A 19380-nucleotide genomic window follows, 5' to 3' on the forward strand; every position below is an offset into this window, starting at 1 on the left:
GCAGCATGCTTTCAAATCTTCAGCGAAAACCTTTTCTTAAAGAGGCTCTGTCACCAGATTTTGCAACCCCTATCTGCTATTGCAGCAGATCGGCGCTGCAATGTAGATTACAGTAACGTTTTTATTTTTAAAAAACGAGCATTTTTGGCCAAGTTATGATCATTTTTGTAGTTATGCAAATGAGGCTTGCAAAAGTCCAAGTGGGCGTGTTTAAAAGTAAAAGTCCAAGTGGGCGTGTATTATGTGCGTACATCGGGGCGTTTTTACTACTTTTACTAGCTGGGCGTTCTGACGAGAAGTATCATCCACTTCTCTTCAGAACGCCCAGCTTCTGGCAGATCACGCTGTGACGTCCCTTCCCCAGGTCCTGCATCGTGTCAGACGAGCGAGGACACATCGGCACCTGAGGCTACAGTTGATTCTGCAGCAGCATCGGCGTTTTCAGGTAAGTCGATGTAGCTACTTACCTGCAAACGCTGATGCTGCTGCAGAATCAACTGTAGCCTCTGGTGCCGATGTGTCCTCGCTCGTCCTACACGATGCAGGACCTGGGGAAGTGACGTCACAGCGTAATCTGCCAGAAGCTGGGCGTTCTGAAGAGAAGTGGATGATACTTATCGTCAGAACGCCCAGCTAGTAAAAGTAGTAAAAACGCCCCGATGTACGCACATAATACACGCCCACTTGGACTTTTACTTTTAAACACGCCCACTTGGACTTTTGCAAGCCTCATTTGCATAAATACAAAAATGGTCATAACTTTGCCAAAAATGCTCGTTTTTTAAAAATAAAACCGTTACTGTAATCTACATTGCAGCGCCGATCTGCTGCAATAGCAGATAGGGGTTGCAAAATCTGGTGACAGAGCCTCTTTAAATGTGAATGTGGTCCCTTGTATTATACCTTACATTGCATTGATTTTAAGTTCAGAACCCGCACCAAAAAGCTGCAACATATCCGCCACATCTCAATGTTGTCTATGGGATCTTTAACATCTGCATTCAATGTTCCATTGTTCTGCTCCGTCATAGGAGCAGAACAACGAGAATACTGGAAGCTTGGGATCAGTTGCATGATTGAAACCAACAGTGCCCGATGGAACCCATTGCCTTAAATGGATTCCGTTGGGTTTAGGCTCTGTCACACTGATAATGCTAGTAAAAATTGTGTCACAAAAAGTTTATTATTTTAAGTTATGAGCTTTTTTTCTAAATATGCAAATGAGTCTATACTTGACAAGTGGGTGTCAACACCACCGATTCCCTTGAGGTGGAGCTACCTAACAGCCTCTGACACTGTCCTATCAGCATGAAGCTGCTTCACACAGTGTGAGAGACAGGCTGGAGAGAGGGGGGATCACTTCAAATAGCCATATCTCTGGCTGTGGACCACCTAGAACAGAGCTGATGTAAGATGAAGGTTGAAATTCTAATCTCTAATATGGCACCAGGATCGCAGTTCGAGCTCTGAAACAGCCAGAGATATCACCAGTTGAAAACACAGTGGGGAATGGAAGCTGTATACTATATGATCACGCTGTGTTGCTAGGCTGGGAATCGGAGAACTGTATGCTGATTGGACAGCGTCATACAGAAAATATTACAACGCCCAGAGTGAAAAGAAAGCGTTACCTCCCATTTGGCAAGTATAGCCAAATTATCATATTTCGAAAAATGCTCATAACTTTGCAAATAATAAATTTTAAAAAAAAGTTACACTGTAGTTATCTGCATCATAGCGACTATCAGATTAGTAGTTAGAAGGGAATTGATAAACTAGTGACAGTCTCTTTAAAGAGGCTCTGTCACCACATTATAAGTGTCCTATCTCCTACATGAGGAGATTGGCGCTATAATGTAGGTGACAGCAGTGCTTTTTATTTAAAAAAAACGATCTAGTTTTACCACTTTATTAGCGTTTTTAGATTTATTCTAATGAGTTGCTTAATGCCCAACTGGGCGTATTTTTACTTTAGACCAAGTGGGCGTTGTACAGGGGAGTGTATGAGGCTGACGAATCAGCATCATTCACTCCTCTCCATTCATTTACTCAGTGCATAGGAATCCTGTTAGAACCTTATGTGCTGTCTTATACTTACACATTAACAATACTGAAGTGTTTAGACAGTGAATAGACATTCCACGGGATGTCTATTCACAATCTCTGCACTTCGTTACTCTGTCTGTGGTAGTTACAGCAGAGGACGCGTAATCTCGCGAGATTACGCGGTAAATGACAGGTTACAACGAGATCACGCTTCCTCTGCTGTAACTACCATAGAAACCGTAACCAAGTGCAGAGATTGTGAATAGACATCCCGTGGAATGTCTATTCACTGTCTAAACACTTCAGTATTGTTAATGTGTAAGTATAAGACAGCACATAGCGATCTAACAGGATCCCTATGCGCTGTGTAAATGAAAGACTGGGGGTTAAACCAGAGTAGGCTATAGCAAACTATTCAAAGTCTGTGTAAAGGATCTGCCAGGCACTACGTCTGTGGATACTCCCAGGATTAATCAATCGACACCTGAGGCCGGACCTCTTAGACTGACTCCGGCTCCCACCAATCAGGGTGGCAGGCTCAGGAGTGGGAGAGCCTATCGCGGCCTGGTCAGTCGGAGTTAGCCCCGCCCCCTGTCCATTTATACCTGCCGTTTTCTCTTCCTCATTGCTTGTGATTTCTTCCTGGTTTCCTGGCCCTGCTACAGCCTTGCTCCAGCCTGCTACTGCCTTGCTTCAGCCTTGCTACAGCTTCCGCTTATCCTTCTTCGCTCTGACCCCGGCTTGCTTCCTACTCCTTGCTCTGCGTTCGTATACTTCGTGACATCCTGATTCTGACTGGCTCGTTGACCACTCTGGTTTCCTCACGGTGTTCCGTGGGCTACTGCCCCTTCCCTTGCTTGTTCCCTGTTAGTATTCCCTTGCACTTAGTCAGCGTAGGGACCGCCGCCCAGTTGTACCCCGTCGCCTAGGGCGGGTCGTTGCAAGTAGGCAGGGACAGGGCGGTGGGTAGATTAGGGCTCACTTATCCCCTTCCCCTTCTTACTGCCATAACAGTCTGAAGTTGTCCCTGCAGTAATCCAGGAATTGTAAGTGTGTCATCAAACTGATTTCAATTGACACCTCCAGTTTATAGCATGGGATCAATTAAATCACACTCGATTACTGAAGGTTCCTTCATCTAGCTGTAATAATAATCTCAGCAGTGGAGGAACCCTTGCATAAATTGTAGTGACAAGGTGTTGTGTTCACATGAAATCCTATGTGGACAAGCACGGCATAGCAGAATTTAACTGCCGCGCAGTGTCAGATCTACAAGGAGAAGGGGTGAGCGGTAAGCCGCGGTCAGTTGTTTGAGTGCATCAGCACAACAAACACAGCTCTGTGCGGTGACTTCGCCCACTTAATAGATAAGTGGGTTGCCGCACAGAATATGAACTTGCACAGCGATCTCCGGTCCCTCGTAATAGTAACTATTCTGCCTGTCAGACAGCTAGGTTACTAAGACATGGTCCGCTTGAGTATGGACTAGCACGGTATAGCATAATTAGGATGCCGTATTACGTCACGAGTTTGTTAGGAGGGAGAATAGGGGGTGAGCTGCGATCATCTATTTGAGTGCTACCGCACATCAAACGTAGCTCAGCGCCGTCCCTCCGTACACCGGGAATTGAACGGGTGGCTGTGCAGACAGTAACCGCGTACTCCTCGTCCCTAACTAAGGCAGATATATTCAGTCATATGAACAATTAACCAGGCTGCTAATGTGCAGTACGGAGTGATGTATGACCATGTAACATTGATGATGATTAAAAACACCCGACGCGCGTTTCGCCGGTACTTCCGGCTTCTTCCAGGGGTGGTGGCCGCCGGACTCGCGACCCAGAAATATTAAAAGATTCCTGATTGACCGGAATAGAAACCAATCAAAACAGAGATTGTAAACAAAGTAACAGTGCAACGTAATACTTCCGGCTAATTCTAGGAATGTATCAATGTGAGGCCTGATTTACACGAGCGTGTGCGTTTTGCGTGCGCAAAAAACGCAGCGTTTTGCGCGCGCAAAAGGCACTTGACAGCTCCGTGTGTCATCCGTGTATGATGCGCGGCTGCGTGATTTTCGCGCAGCCGCCATCATAGAGATGAGGCCAGTTGACGTCCGTCACTGTCCAGGGTGCTGAAAGAGCTAACTGATCGGCAGTAACTCTTTCAGCACCCTCGACAGTGAATTCCGATCAAAATATACACCAATCTGTGAATAAAAAAAAGACGTTCATACTTACCATGAACTTCCTGCTTCCTCCAGTCCGGTCTCCCGGCCGTTGCCTTGGTGACGCGTCCCCCTCTTGTCATCTGGCCCCACCTCCCAGGATGACGCGGCAGTCCAAGTGACCGCTGCAGCCTGTGATTGGCTGCAGCCTGTGCTTGGCCTGTGATTGGCTGCAGCTGTCACTTGGACTGAATTGTCATCCCGGGAGGTCAGACTGGAGGAAGAACCCGGGAGTTATCGGTAAGTCAGAACTTCTGTTTTTTTTTACACGTCCATGTATATTTTGATCGGAAGTCACTGTCCATGGTGCTGAACCAGTTTAACTCTTTCAGCACCGTGGACAGTGACTGTCTCCCGACGTCGCGTACCGGAAATTTTTTTGCCGGGTTCGGGCAAAACGAGTTCGGCCGAACCCGGTGAAGTCCGGTGCGCTCATCTCTAATTTGACACTCCGTTTGGATGTTTGTAAACAGAAAAGCACGTGGTGCTTTTCTGTTTACATTCATCCTTTTGACAGCTCTTGCGCGAATCACGCAGTTCGCACGGAAGTGCTTCCGTGCGGCATGCGTGGTTTTCACGCACCCATTGACTTCAATGGGTGCGTGATGCGCGAAAAACGCACGATTATAGAACATGTCGTGAGTTTTACAAAACGCACTCGCGCTGCGCAAAATTCACGCATCGTCTGCACTGCCCCATAGAGTAATATAGGTGCGTACGACACTCGTGAAAAGCACGCGCGTCGCACGCGCGTATATTACGCTCGTGTAAATGAGGCCTTAAAGTAACTTGTAAATCATAAACTAAATAACGACATGCAGTGTCAATCAGCTGCTTCAAAGGCCAGCAGGATATTGTCGTGTATCAAAAGAGGCATGGACTCGCGGGACAGGGATGTAATATTACCACTTTACAAAGCATTAGTGAGGCCTCATCTAGAACATGCAGTCCAGTTCTGGGCTTCAGTTCATAGAAAGGATGCCCTGGAGTTAGAAAAAATACAAATTAGAACAACGATCCTAATAAGGGGCATGGAGAATCTAAGTTATGAGGAAAGATTAAAAGAACTAAGCCTATTTAGCCTTGAGAAAAGACGACTAAGGGGGGACATGATTAACTTATATAAATATATGAATGGCACATACAAAAAATATGGTGAAATCCTGTTCCATGTAAAACCCCCTCAAAAAACAAGTGGGCACTCCCTCTGTCTGGAAAAAGAAAGGTTCAACCTGCAGAGGCGACAAGCCTTCTTTACTGTGAGAACGGTGAATCTATGGAATAGTCTACCGCAGGAGCCGTCACAGCAGAGACAGTGGATGGCTTTAAAAAAGGGTTAGATAATTTCCTAGAACAAAAAAATATTAGCTCCTATGTGTAGAAATTTTTCCTTCCCCTTTCCCATCCCACTTCCCCTTTCCCATCCCTTGGTTGAACTTGATGGACATGTGTCTTTTTTCAACCGTACAAACTATGTAACTATGTAATTGCCTGATCTAATCAAATTGTAACGGAAAGTGATAGAAACAGGCATTGTACTCACAAAGTACAAACTTTGTTTTTAATACAGAAACAAGGATATAGTAACTATGTGGGTAAATGACAAGAAAAATAACAAAAGATTTTTGAATTGTCCGGCTGATGGTATTAATGTCCATCCTTGGGCAGTGCCAATAGACATAATATGGGCATAATCTTTTAAGACGGTCATTTAGTTGATAATAGCAAAAACCACAATCTCTCACCACGTTACATGGGGAGAGAAAGTGTAGATTGTCTATGAGACATAATCAATACTTGTGACTATAACCACATCTTATAAGGATGAGTTCATAGATCCATATTACCTAGATGGTATTGCTTAACGTATATGTCAGATGTAGATAATTATGAGAGAATAGTAACAAATGTGGGTATCCATCCCAGACGACTCCTAATATGAGACTTTTCTTCTTATAGATCCTGGTCACTTTAGCTGAATAGATGATCATTGATAGAATCAAAGAAATCAGCCAAAATTGAAGTTATCGTTTAAGCCAAACGGTTTAACGGAGTTCATGCGAAAAATCCACTCTTTCTCTCATCAGAAGGGCCTCATCCAGATTGCCCCCTCTCCTGCCCATGTTGATTTTACAAATGGCCTAACCTTTCAGAGTAGGCCAATCCAGATTTTGTCTCTCTCTGAAATGTCTGGCAATTGGGGTAGGTGTAAATAATTTATTTTGGAGCTTGCCTTCCTTCTCGGTTCTGTCATAATTAATGATCGTTCTAATGTGTTCTCCTCCAATACGGATTTTGAGTGCTCTAGTTGTTTTTCCCACTTATTTCAAACCGCAGGGGCACTCCAGACAATACACGACTCCTTCGGAGTTACAATTCCTATGTTCTCTGATCCTATACTGTACCCCAAATCCATCAGTGAATTGTTTGGTTGTGGTCAAAATTCTACACGCCTTGCATAGCTTACATGGGAAAAACCTGTTCTTCTGGATTCTCTTAGTAACATCACCCCATGTGAAGTGACTCGCAACCAAAAGATTCGATATGCTGGTTCCTTTACGATACCTTGATAGGGCTTTTTCTCCCAAGATCAGATTTGAGGACATGCCAATGTTTATTCATGATCTGCATCATACTGTCCCAGTCTGCATGGTAGTTGGTAATAAATCTGAGCTGTGTGGGGGTTCAGGAATTTAATTGTCTTTCTTGGCTTGTGTCTTTTTAGGAATAAGTAGTTCTTTGCGGTTAGTTCTTAAGGCTGCATTATAGGCCTCTTTGATATTACGGTTAGAATAATTTCTTGCCTGCAACCTAGCCTTCAATTCCGCTGCTCGTTTTTTAAAAATAGAAAAGGTTGAACAGTTACGTCTTAGGCTGGGTTCACACGACCTATTTTCAGGCGTAAACTAGGCGTTTTACGCCTCGAATTACGCCTGAAAACACGGCTCAAATACGTCGGCAAACATCTGCCCATTCATTTCAATGGGTTTGCCGATGTACTGTGCCGACGACATGTAATTTTACGCATCGCTGTCAAAAGACGGCGCGTAAAATAACAGCGTCGTCAAAGAAGTGCAGGACACTTCTTGGGACGTAAATTGAGCCGTTTTTCATTGACTTCAATGAAGAACAGCTCCAAATTACGGCCGTAATTGACGCCTCGCAAAACGCGAGTACGAGCAATTACGTCTGAAATGCAGGAGCTGTTTTCTCCTGAAAACAGCTCCGTAATTTCAGCCATAATTGTCGTTATCGTGTGCACATACCCTAAGTCTTAAGAATTCACCCTTTAGAATTGCCCTAATCATATTTTTGGAGTGGCGCTTTTAACAGCCAATAGGCTGTTGGTCGTGGTGACTTTTCTATGTAAATGAGAACATCTAAAAACTAAATCAACTGCTGGTTATATACAAGGGTCAGTTTAAGATTAAATTCATTGTTGTTCAGTTTCATAATGAATTTCTCCAGATCCTGGATCGTGCCCCCCCGCCCCAGATGGCAAATATGTCATCTATATAGCGCCTCCAAAGGCAGACGCTGTCAACATTTTCTTGTCATCATAAAAGACCATTTCCTCCTCCCACCAGCCAAGATAAATGTTGGCAAACGTGGGGGCCACAGCTGCTCCCATCGCTGTGCCCCTAATTTTTATACAGCAGTTATCACCTGCTCATTACAATACCGTATATTGGACCATATTCTCTATTAGTACTTCATAGTATGAGATATGGCACAAACTCCAGAAACGTTTTTGACAACAATACAGTTTGAGCAGAGATGAAATATGAGGATTTGAAACAGAAGGTAAACTTGAAAGTTGTAAAACTTCTTTTTTTTTTTTTAAAGGGTTTGTCCCGAATTACTAAGAGGCTCTGTCACCAGATTTTGCAACCCCTATCTGCTATTGCAGCAGATCGGCGCTGCAATGTAGATTACAGTAACGTTTTTATTTTTAAAAAACGAGCATTTTTGGCCAAGTTATGACCATTTTTGTAGTTATGCAAATGAGGCTTGCAAAAGTCCAAGTGGGTGTGTTTAAAAGTAAAAGTCTAAGTGGGCGTGTATTATGTGCGTACATCGGGGCGTTTTTAATACTTTTACTAGCTGGGCGCTCTGACGAGAAGTATCATCCACTTCTCTTCAGAACGCCCAGCTTCTGCCAGATCACGCTGTGACGTCACTCACAGGTCCTGCATCGTGTCAGACGAGCGAGGACACTTCGGCACCAGAGGCTTCAGTTGATTCTGCAGCAGCATCGGCGTTAGCAGGTAAAAACGTTACTGTAATCTACATTGCAGCGCCGATCTGCTGCAATAGCAGATAGGGGTTGCAAAATCTGGTGACAGAGCCTCTTTAAGTAAGTTTCTGATTTATTTAAAATGATTCCCGCTTTATTATATTTTACATTTTCCTGTCTGGCTGGCCGGCATGGCTCCCCTTCTCCCCTCTACAGTGGACGCGTTACAGCTTCATCCAATAGATTTGACGCTGTTGAATGAGGTAGCCATGTGACGAGGTCTCCTATACACTGGAAAGAGCTCTGCTCCGTACAATTTAGGGCTAAATATGGCAAAAGCAAAAAAAAACAAAAGCTATATAACACAAAACTATATTAACACAATGTTTTACATTTTTAACTTTCTGTATTTCAGGATATCTCCAGGGTGCTGAGGATTATTATACTCATGATCTATGTTATGAAATCAAGGGTGTGAATAAAACTGTATGTGCCCTTGATTTCCGAGATGGTGAAGCAGCAGCGAGAGGATATAACCACAAATACTCTACTCACGTCTTTACAGAAAGAGCAGTGGATCTCATAGCTAACCACAAACCTGAAACAGTGAGTACATGGTTGCAATTTGCATAGTTGGCGATATATGTTTTGTTTTTGCAGCAAACGGCAGCCGCTGCTGCTCATTTAAAGGAGCAATTCTAGGGTATATTTCTAGCACTTATTTTTATGTAAGACTGAGCAGTTTTGTTTTTTGCATGCAGTACCATGATCATACCTTTTACATGTGGTTCTGAATGTTTTTTTTTTTTTTTTTTGTTACCCATTAAAGTTAATGTAGATTACAGCAGTGTTTTTTATTTAGAAAAACGATCAGTTAGTTATGACCTATATTAGATTTATGCTAATTAGTTTCTCAATAGACAACAGGGCGTGTTTTACTTTTTGACCAAGTGGGCATTGTACAGAGGAGTCTATGACGCTGACCAATCAGCGTCATACACTTCTCCCCATTCATTTACACAGCACATAGCGATATAGCTATATTGCTATGTGCAGCCACATAAACACACTATAACATTACTGCAGTGTCCTGACAATGAATAGACATTACCTCCAGCCAGGACATGATGTCTATTCAGAATTCTGACACTTCACTAACACAATCCCGATACTACAGCACAGCAAGTGTAATCTCGTTTGAAATGACCATATACAGCGTAATCTCGCGAGATTACGCTTGCTGTGCTTTAGTGTCGGGATTTGTATTGGCGAAGTGTCAGGATTCTGAATACACATCACGTCCTGGCTGGAGGTAATGTATAGTCATTGTCAGGACACTGCAGTAGCGTTCTAGTGTGTTCATGTGGCTGCACATAGCGATATCGCTATGTGCTGTGTAAATGAATGGAGAGAAGTGTATGACGCTGATTGGTCACTGATTGGTCAGCGTCATACACTCCTCTGTACAACGCCCACTTGGCCAAAAAGTAAAACACGCCCAGTTGTTCATTAAGAAAGTCATTAGCATGAAGCTAAAATAGGTCATAACTCCGTCAAAAATTATCGTTTTTCTAAATAAAAAAACACTGCTGTAATCTACATTACGGCGCCGATCACATCATGTACAAGATAGGCCACTTATAATGTGGTGACAGAGCCTCTTTAATAGGGCAAAACTGCAATGGACCGGCCACGCTGCGGTGTTCGTTACCAATGTGTGAATAGAGTTTTTGAATATCCGGTTAACAGTAATTTGCCATCTGGCGCCTCTGCTAATTTACAGCAGTGTCAAAAACTGGATTTTCTGTGCAAGTAGTTTTACCGGTTTAACAAGTGAATGCTAATCTGTTAATACCAGGTCGTTATTTTCTGGCTTCTATGTTTGATGTATATAGCAAAGCAATAAAGTATTGGGACACACCTCTTAATTATTGAATTCAGGTGTTTTATTCAGTCCCATTGTCACAGGTGTGTAAAATCCAGCACTAGCCATGGAGAACATGAGGCGAGATGCCGGCTGGTGGTGGTCCAGGTTAGGATATGTAAGGATAGGGAAAGATAGGATATGTGTGTGTGACATTTATTATGGTGAAGGGAAAAATATATATAAAGAAAAAAGATATAAAAATGTACACAAAAAAAAAAGGGTGTTTTTGCGGTTTGGGGTGTCATTTGCTTATTTGTTTACTTTATTTTTCTTGTTTCTGTGCACTTTGGTTGGCATGGCTGCAAGTAGGTTGTTTTTTACTATTGTTTTTGTTCTGTTTTTTTGAGAATCTAATTGTTGTTTTGGATAAGGTGTGAATGTGGCTGTATGTGGGGCCAGGTCAGGTGTGTGTGTGTGTGTGTGTGTGTATATATATATATATATATATATATATATATATATATATATATATATATATATACATACACAGCAACGTACTTTTAGTTCAGATTTTTGTTTTTAGTTTTTGTTATGTATTTTGTGGATTTGTTTATATTTTTCTATAAAATAAAAGAGTTCCAGCACTAGCCATGCAGTCTGCCTTTATAAACACTGAATGGGTCGTTCTAAGGCTATGTTCACACGGAGTATTTTGCAGGAGGAATATCTGCCTCAAAATTCCGTTTGGAAGTTTGAGGCAGATTTTCCTCTTCCTGCACGCCGATTTTCGCGCCGTTTTTCCGCCCGCGGCCATTGAGTGCCGCGGGCATAAAACACAGCGAAATACACTTTCTCTGCCTCCCATTGAAGTCAATAGGAGGTCAGAGGCGTAACCGCCCGAAGATAGGGCATGTCGCTTCTTTTTCCCGCGAGGCAGTTTTACTTCTCGCGGGAAAAAGACGCCGACGCCTCCCATTGAAATCAATGGGAGACGTTTTAGGGCCGTTTTTGCCGAGTTTTGCGACGCGGTTTCCACGTAAAAAAACTCGGCAAAATACTCCGTGTGAACTTAGCCAAAGAGCTCACTGAATTCCAGCGTGGTACTGCCACTACTGCAACAAGTCCGTTCATAAAATGTCTTCCCTCCTAGATATTCTACAATTAAGGGCTTATTCAGACGAACGTGTAATATGTCTGTGCTACGCGCATGATTTTCACGTGCATCGCACCGACCTATGTTAGTCTATGGGGCCATTCAGACTGTCAGGGATTTTCACGCAGCGTGTGTGCGTGCTGCGTAAAACTCACGACATGTCCTATCTTTGGCCGTTTGAAGTCAATGGGTGCGTGAAAACCGCGCACGGCACACGGACGCACTTCCGTGTGCCACGCGTGATGCGCTCTACAGTAGTCAAAACTATGAATGTGCTTTTCTGTTTACAAACATATAAACAGAGTGTCATAATGATGGCGGCTGCGCGAAAATCACGCAGCCACGCATCATACGCTACTGACACACGGAGCTGTTATTTACCTTTTGCACGCGCAAAACGCACACGCTCGTGTGAATCTGGCCTAACTGTGAGTGGTATTGCAAAGTTTAGGAACCACAGCAACTCAGTCACGAAGTGTCAGACCACGTAAAGTTACAGAGCGGGGGTTGAGTGCTGAGGCGCAAAGTGCATAAAAGTTGCCAATGCTCTGCTGACTCCACCTACTGGCATAAACATCCGAGTGGTGTAAAGCACGCCGCCACTGGACACTGGAGCAGTGGAAATGTTGCGTGAAAACTCCTGCAAGTGTGAATGGCGCCATTGAAATCAATGGGTCAGCTTGCTGTGCGTGATTTTCACGCACAGCACACGGACGAGCCCTAAGAAAATTTTTTTGTCCGATTCTCTAAATTCGCCAGGAAAATTTTTGCCCTTGATTCCCTAAAATTGTGTTCGTGAATCCTAAGGCTACATGCACACGTTGCGCATTTTGCTGCATAAAATATGCACTAAAACCAGAGCAATGCGCAGGAAATTCGCAGGTAAAAACCACACCAGATTGCACGGTTTTCACTGCGGTTTGTACGTCTTGATGCGTAAATCAGCGTGTTTTCATGCTGCGGGTTTTGGTGGTGGTTTTTTTTTTTTCCCCCTCAGCACTAGGAGGATACAATTCGCAACCAGAAACATAGGATAAATTGACAGGCTGCATAATTATTTTTTTTTAAAAGGCTTTATTTTCAAAACTTTTGTTGTACAAAACATGTACCAATATACAATCAATACAAAACAAGACATTCAGAAAGGCATCAGTACTGTATAGAAATGTCAACCCGGAGCATAGGCATTGTATGACATTGACAGGATATGTAAAATTACCATCTCCGAGAGCCTGACTGCATCAAAACGAACATTCATCCTTGTTCTCTAACCCCCCCCCCCCCCACCCACCTCTTTGCTACTCTCAAGTGACCATTAAACCGCAGTTTCTAGAGTCTCTAACCACCTGGACCAAATTTTTCCGAATTTATCGGGACGTTTTCTGCTAAGGTATAGCTTTTTATACATAGGTATATATTTATTCACCAGTTGCTACCAGTGTAGTAAACTCGGACTTTGTGTTCTGCCAAGCCATAATTATAATCTCTGCTTATTTAAAAATACGCACCGCGGGCCAATTTCCATCCCGAAAAATACCACACCGTGTACATGAGATTTCCTGGAAATCATTGACTATGCTGGTACTATATTACACTGCGGTTTTGCCGCACGCTAATACGCATCGTGTTCATTGAGCCTAAATCCAATTGCTGGGAATTCAAGAATCTATTTGCGAATTGGTGACTTAACTTTTAATTGGAGGAAATAATTCATTCATCACTAATGAACCGTGTACAGTAAGCTCCTTATGTATGTAGTAGCTCCTCTATAATTGGCTGCAAGCAACTAGGATTTTATCTGCTCATCGCAAATATAGGTGGCATATTGCTAGAATAAAGTGGCAGCGGCGTCCGAAAAGTTGACTCCTCTCGGCATCATGGCCGTTTTTCGGTTGGCCGTATGGACGGACAGATTAGTCAATAGCTGTCCATGTGGCCACCCAGGAAAGGCTGAGATGCTTTAAAGAAACATTAATTAGCACGGAATATTTGACCTATTTAGGTAAAAAAAAAACACCTATATTTCAAGGGTGGATATTCACCGTAAGATAGGTATGAAGAATAATCTTTGCCTAATTAAATATAGTTCTTAGGGATGTCCTCCTTTTTGTCTTGCAGCCGCTATTTCTTTACCTGCCTTATCAGGCGGTCCACTCACCTCTTCAGGTTCCACAGGAATATTTAGAGCCTTACAGCTTCATCCAAGATGAGAACAGACGCCATTATGCAGGGATGATGTCCGTTCTGGATGAGGCAGTAGGAAATGTCACTTCTGCTTTGAAGCAACGTGGACTTTGGGACAACACCGTTTTTATATTCTCTACAGGTAATTTTAAAGCACTAGAGTTTTATTCATTAGTCATTGGTCCACATTTATATTCAGTTTTGCGCGTGATGTTGGCGGAAATTGCAGAGGTTAAAAACTTGCATCTAAAACGCGATATATGTCAGGAAAATTAAACGTGATAAAGCCGTAAATGTATTAAATTATCGAAAGCAAAGGTTATGCAAATTAGTGACGTAAATGTACAGCTGAAAAGAAATGCAAAAAGTCAGAGAATCAACTGTAGCCTCTGTCGCCTGGTGCCGATGTGTCCTCGCTCGTCCGACACGATGCAGGACCTGGGGCAGGAAGTGACGTCACAGCGTGATCTCTCCAGAACACGCTGTGTGTCTGTGCACTGCCAGAACCTGGGTGTTAGGCTGGGTTCACACGACCTATTTTCAGGCGTATACGAGGCGTTTTTTGCATCGTTTTACGTCTGAAAATACGTCTCAAATACGTTGTCAAACATCTGCCCATTACTTTCTATGGGTATAACGCTGTATTGTTCCCACGACGCGTAATTTTACGCGTCGTACGGCAATTACGACGCGTAAAATTACGCCTCGTAAAAAGAAGTGCAGGACACTTCTTTGGACGTTTTTGGAGCTGTTTTCTCATAGCTCCAAAATGGACGTAAAAAACGCAGCGGAAACGGCGCGAAAAATGCGAGTTGCTCAAAAAACGTCTGAAAATCAGGAGCTGTTTTCCCTTGAAAACAGCTCTGTATTTTCAGACGTTTTTGGTCACTACGTGTGCACATACCCTTAACGAAGAGAAGTGGATGGTGGTGATTCGTCAGCATCATACACTTCTATTCACAACGCCCAGCTAGTAAAACAAGTAAAAACACCCAGATGTACACACACAATACACGCCCACTTGGACTTAACTTTAAACATGCCCACTTGTACATAACTTTGAACACGCCCACTTGTACTTAAGAGCCTAATTTGCATAAATATAAAAATGGTCATAACTTGGCCAACAATGCTCGTTTTTGAAAAAAACAAAACGTTACTATTATCTACATTGCAGCGCTGATCTGCTGCAATACGAGATAGGGGTTTGAAAATCTGGTGACAGAGCCTCTTTAACAAGAGGATCTGATGGACATTGCCATCATTATAATCCTCCTAGCCATCATTATCCTTTCAGCCATTATTATAATCCTCCTAGCCGTCATTATAATCCTTTTAGCCATCATTATAATCCTCTTATCCGGCAGAAAAGTTTCCTCTTGGTCGGATGAGAAGCGTCATTGTTGACTAGCGACAGATTTTGAAAGAGCCGTACGCTAGGCAGCAATGTCTAATGTGAACATGATAGTCCCTGAGTTTCCTCCGTTATTTTTTTATTGTTATTTTCTATAGTTTATCTTTTTAGAATTTTCTTCATCCATGTCTTTGATCCATTTATCTCTGGTAAAGGGGTAGAACCTATATGAACACCATTAGGAGTCGAGATTGAGGGATGCACCACTATATATAACCTCGGAGATTTATGTCCCACACAACTATGCGTGATCTTTACGAGTTTTGTTGCTTAGGTACAAATCTCTTCTTCGCACAGTAGATCATCGAGTCCTCATATTCAATTTACTGTTTCATGGTGATTTGTTTACATTTTTCATCAATAATAAAATATGGACACTAGGAGTTTTGGGACTATTGTGGTGGTTCTATTGTAACCCAGTGTTAATGAAAATGATCCAAGCGTGTCTAATGTTCCTTTGTTCTAGATTACTGCTGACACTCTCTATGCTTTATAGACTTCACTAACCTGATGATATCATATGACTTATTTGCTTTGAATGTAATGGCAGGTAACCCTGACCTGTACAAACAAACCCAACAATTCTGTAGTTAGGGGATGTTCTGCTGTAATTGACTTTATAAGCGGTAATCTCATAAAAATCATTGGCAGAGATGGTGACTACTTTAATCTACCCTAATCTAACCAGCGTTCCAGTGTTTTTGCTACTAAATGGATACTGGTCGATAAAGGGGCGCGTATCGCTAGATATCCTCTAAAATTGGAACCATATTCAAAGTGCACAATTGTCCGCACTGTAATTGGTGTAAGGTCCCATGCACACAAACGTAAAAACGCCCGTAATTATGGCACGTAATTACAGGCCCATAGACTTCTATTGGCCACGGGTACCTTCCCGTTTGCTTATAGGAAGGCTCCCATGCCGTTGAAAAATATAGAACATGTCCTATTTTTTAATATTTTACGGGCGGTAAAAACGTCCGGCTGCCCGTGGCCGGCCGTGCCCATAATTACGGGTCGTAATTACGGGCACGGTCGTGTTCATGAGGCCTAAGCCAGTGATAAACTAATATGTTATATGCCTCAAAAGCCACTAGAGGTCAGTAATTCACCATCTTGTCTTACATCTTTTTTTTTTTTAAATATTTTAAGTTAACCCTTTTAGAAATACACTTTTTCTGAATAAGAAACCATTATATTCTCATGACTATAGTGCATGGTCCACGCTTATAGTCTCTTCCACCGTTGGATAATACCCAGCGTTGTTTACCCATGGCTAAACTTTAGTATTAGTAATTAGCTTATTTGTTGTAATTTAGTATTTGCATTGCTTATAATGACACCTCCTGATAGTCTTGCATCACTTGTTGTTTATTTATTCCATATTACAATAACCTTTTGCAAATGGAAACTTTTCTAGGCAAGTCCGCCATGGGTTATAGAAACTGAGGACATGCAGAATTTACATCATGTGCTTATTTATCGGGCAGTGATATTTGGCTTCTTTCCAATGAGTCGCCAGTAGCCTAAACAAGATCACCCAGTGAAAAAGTCAAGATGTCTCTCTCCCGGACCTAAACCCTGACCCATCCTAACAAATTACCCATTTCTCCCAGCACACAGAGGGTTATTTACATGCACAGTACAGCCAGATGGCAGGAATATAATGGTGTGCTCTGTTTTTGGCATTTCTCATTGTGCAGCTGGTTGTGTGGGTGTTGAGGCTACTTCAGTAGCATTATATGGATGTAGACATAGACAGCAATGCATCCAATATGTAGTGCTAGCGGGAATTAGTCTTGTAATATTATATAATACCATATTGCTGCCTAATTAGCATGCTGGGAAATTGACTATCTCCTTTACTAATGACATTGGTATGGAGTGAGTCCGTATACGATTCCCTTGCTATTATTTCTGACAGAGGTAATGATCCCTCAGCCATACACCACAGTTTTGGAGAAGAGAAGGCTTTTCTTGTGCTTTTGGAAAGTTCTGTGGGAGAGCCGGATCACATCCTCTTATTTCTTTGGATACAGTTAACTGGTTTTTCTCTATTATACTTCTGTCTGAAGAATTTTCTTATGTTAATGAAGAAGTCTGCAGTGAGGAGATGGCTCCTGTATTCTATATATACCTGGCAACTCTGGCTGCTTTTCAACTTCCAGTATTTCATGAACCTCAAACTTCAATTAACTCACGTAAACTTCCCTCTCTTGGAAAATATTTGTATTGTATATTAGGCAATTCCTTAACCAGCCCTTTTAATTACAGAAAATTTCCATTAGGCCTCTTGCACATGGCTGTTTTACAGATCTTTGTTATACAGATACCAACTTTGGTGCCCATATACTACTATAGACCCATACTGTACATATGTGGGCCTCCAATTTTATGTGAAGGCACTCAGGTTTTTTGTTTTTTTTTTATCACGGATTGATATGGAATCAATGATAAAAAATTGCTGCAAGTTTTTCCATATGTTGTATTATGTAATGTATCTAGAACAGAATACAGCGCCTTATTGAGGCACTAGATGACAACACACGGAGTGGCTATCACTCCGTCATACAGAACTGTAAGGAGCCACGCTACAGGCTCCATTCATTGTGTCTTTTATGTGCACATGGGCCCTTAAAGGGCATCTGTCAGCAGTTTTAATGCCTTAAAACTGCTAACAGAGCTATATAGGGGAGGGGGAGGACAGTGTAAATCTACCTTGGATTCCCTTGGCACTTCAAGTGCCACTAAGGTGGGCACTTGATGTGCAAGCTCTCCTGCACTGCACATTGCAAGCTCTGCCTCTCTGCTATGAGTGACTGCTCTAGTGGTCTCCTGATTGGCAGTCTCCTCAGAGAAGGGAGTGGCAATTGCGACCGCCGCGCCGGGGTATTCAAATGTCTGTTTATAATGCCCTCCCCTATATTGCTCTGTCTGCAGTTTTGAGGCATCTAAATTGATGACCGATTCCCTTTCAATAACATTGAACACTGCAGGGTATTCAAAGTCCATGTCCATCAGCTACCATTTACTGAAATGTGTAGTCGATCAACTAAAGTGTAGACACAGGCTGTCATAAAACAGCACAGTGCAATTTCACGGCTCCAGTGTTACTATTATTTTGTTGGATGAAACTCTTTGTATTAAAAATGTATACAATCATGATTTCCAGCTTATTAGCACTGACTTTACTCCATCAAGTAAAAAAATACAATAAAAAAATATCCAGTTGACATTCTAACCAGAACAATGATATGGTCCGGAAGCATTTTATCCATTAATATAGAGGATCTATAAGTCAGGCTGTTGGCTAGGTAGGAGCACTTGTGAGGGAACGTGACTCTCCTGTCCTCCGCTGTGAAACGGTTAATAGTTCTTGGTCATCTTTGGCAGCCAGTGGAGCCAAACATATCGATCCAATTTAGTAAAAACTGGCTCATAGAAATCCAGTGCACGACAGTCTTTACTAGATCTTCAGCAGACAGGAACATTCAACAGCCTTTTTGTTTTTAAGCATTTTGTTCATAAATAGCCTTTAACCTCTTATAACAGAATTGACTTAAAGAGGCTCTGTCACCACATTATAAGTGCCCTGTCTCCTATATAAGGAGATGGGCGCTGTAATGTAGGCGACAGTAATGCTTTTTATTTAAAAAAACAATCTTTTTTCACAACGTTAGGAGCGATTTTAGTTTATGCTAATGAGCTTTCTTAATGCCCAAGTGGGCGTACTTTTACTTTCGACCAAGTGGGCGTTGTACAGAGGAGTGCATGACGCTGATCACGGAGCTAAACGAGATTTGGTTTCACTTGCCGGAATCTCACAAAAAAAGAGTCAGAAGTGCCAGGATTCTGAATAAACATCACGTCCAGGCTGGATGGTCATGTGTATTCATTATCAGGACACTAGTAATGTTAGGGCTTGTGTATGAGGCTGCACATAGTGATATATCTATATCGCTAGTGCAGTGTAAATGAATGGAGAGGAATGCATGATGCCGATTGGTCACTGATTGGTCAGCGTCATGCACTCCTCTGTACAACGCCCACTTGGTCGAAAGTAAAAATACGCCCACTTGGGCATTAAGAAAGCTCATTAGCATAAACCAAAATCGCTCCTAACGTTGTGAAAATAGATCATTTTTTTAAATAAAAATTACTACTGTCACCTACATTACAGCGCCCATCTCCTTATGTAGAAGATAGGGCACTTATAATGTGGTGACAGTCTCTTTTTTGAAATTCTTTATTT

General features: G+C 42.4%; 1 protein-coding gene across 1 annotated transcript in view; it reads left to right on the forward strand.

Moving 5' to 3' along the window:
• LOC142661301 (arylsulfatase B-like) overlaps positions 1-19380 on the forward strand; it is a 140155-nt gene that overhangs the window by 19064 nt on the left and 101711 nt on the right. The window contains exons 3-4 of the mRNA XM_075838718.1: positions 8926-9116; positions 13649-13856. Of these exons, the coding sequence (XP_075694833.1) occupies positions 8926-9116; positions 13649-13856 (399 nt within the window). The remainder of the gene's footprint in view (positions 1-8925; positions 9117-13648; positions 13857-19380) is intronic.

The sequence above is a fragment of the Rhinoderma darwinii genome, chromosome 1, assembly GCF_050947455.1.
Source record: "Rhinoderma darwinii isolate aRhiDar2 chromosome 1, aRhiDar2.hap1, whole genome shotgun sequence".
NCBI classification, from domain to species: Eukaryota; Metazoa; Chordata; class Amphibia; order Anura; family Rhinodermatidae; genus Rhinoderma; species Rhinoderma darwinii.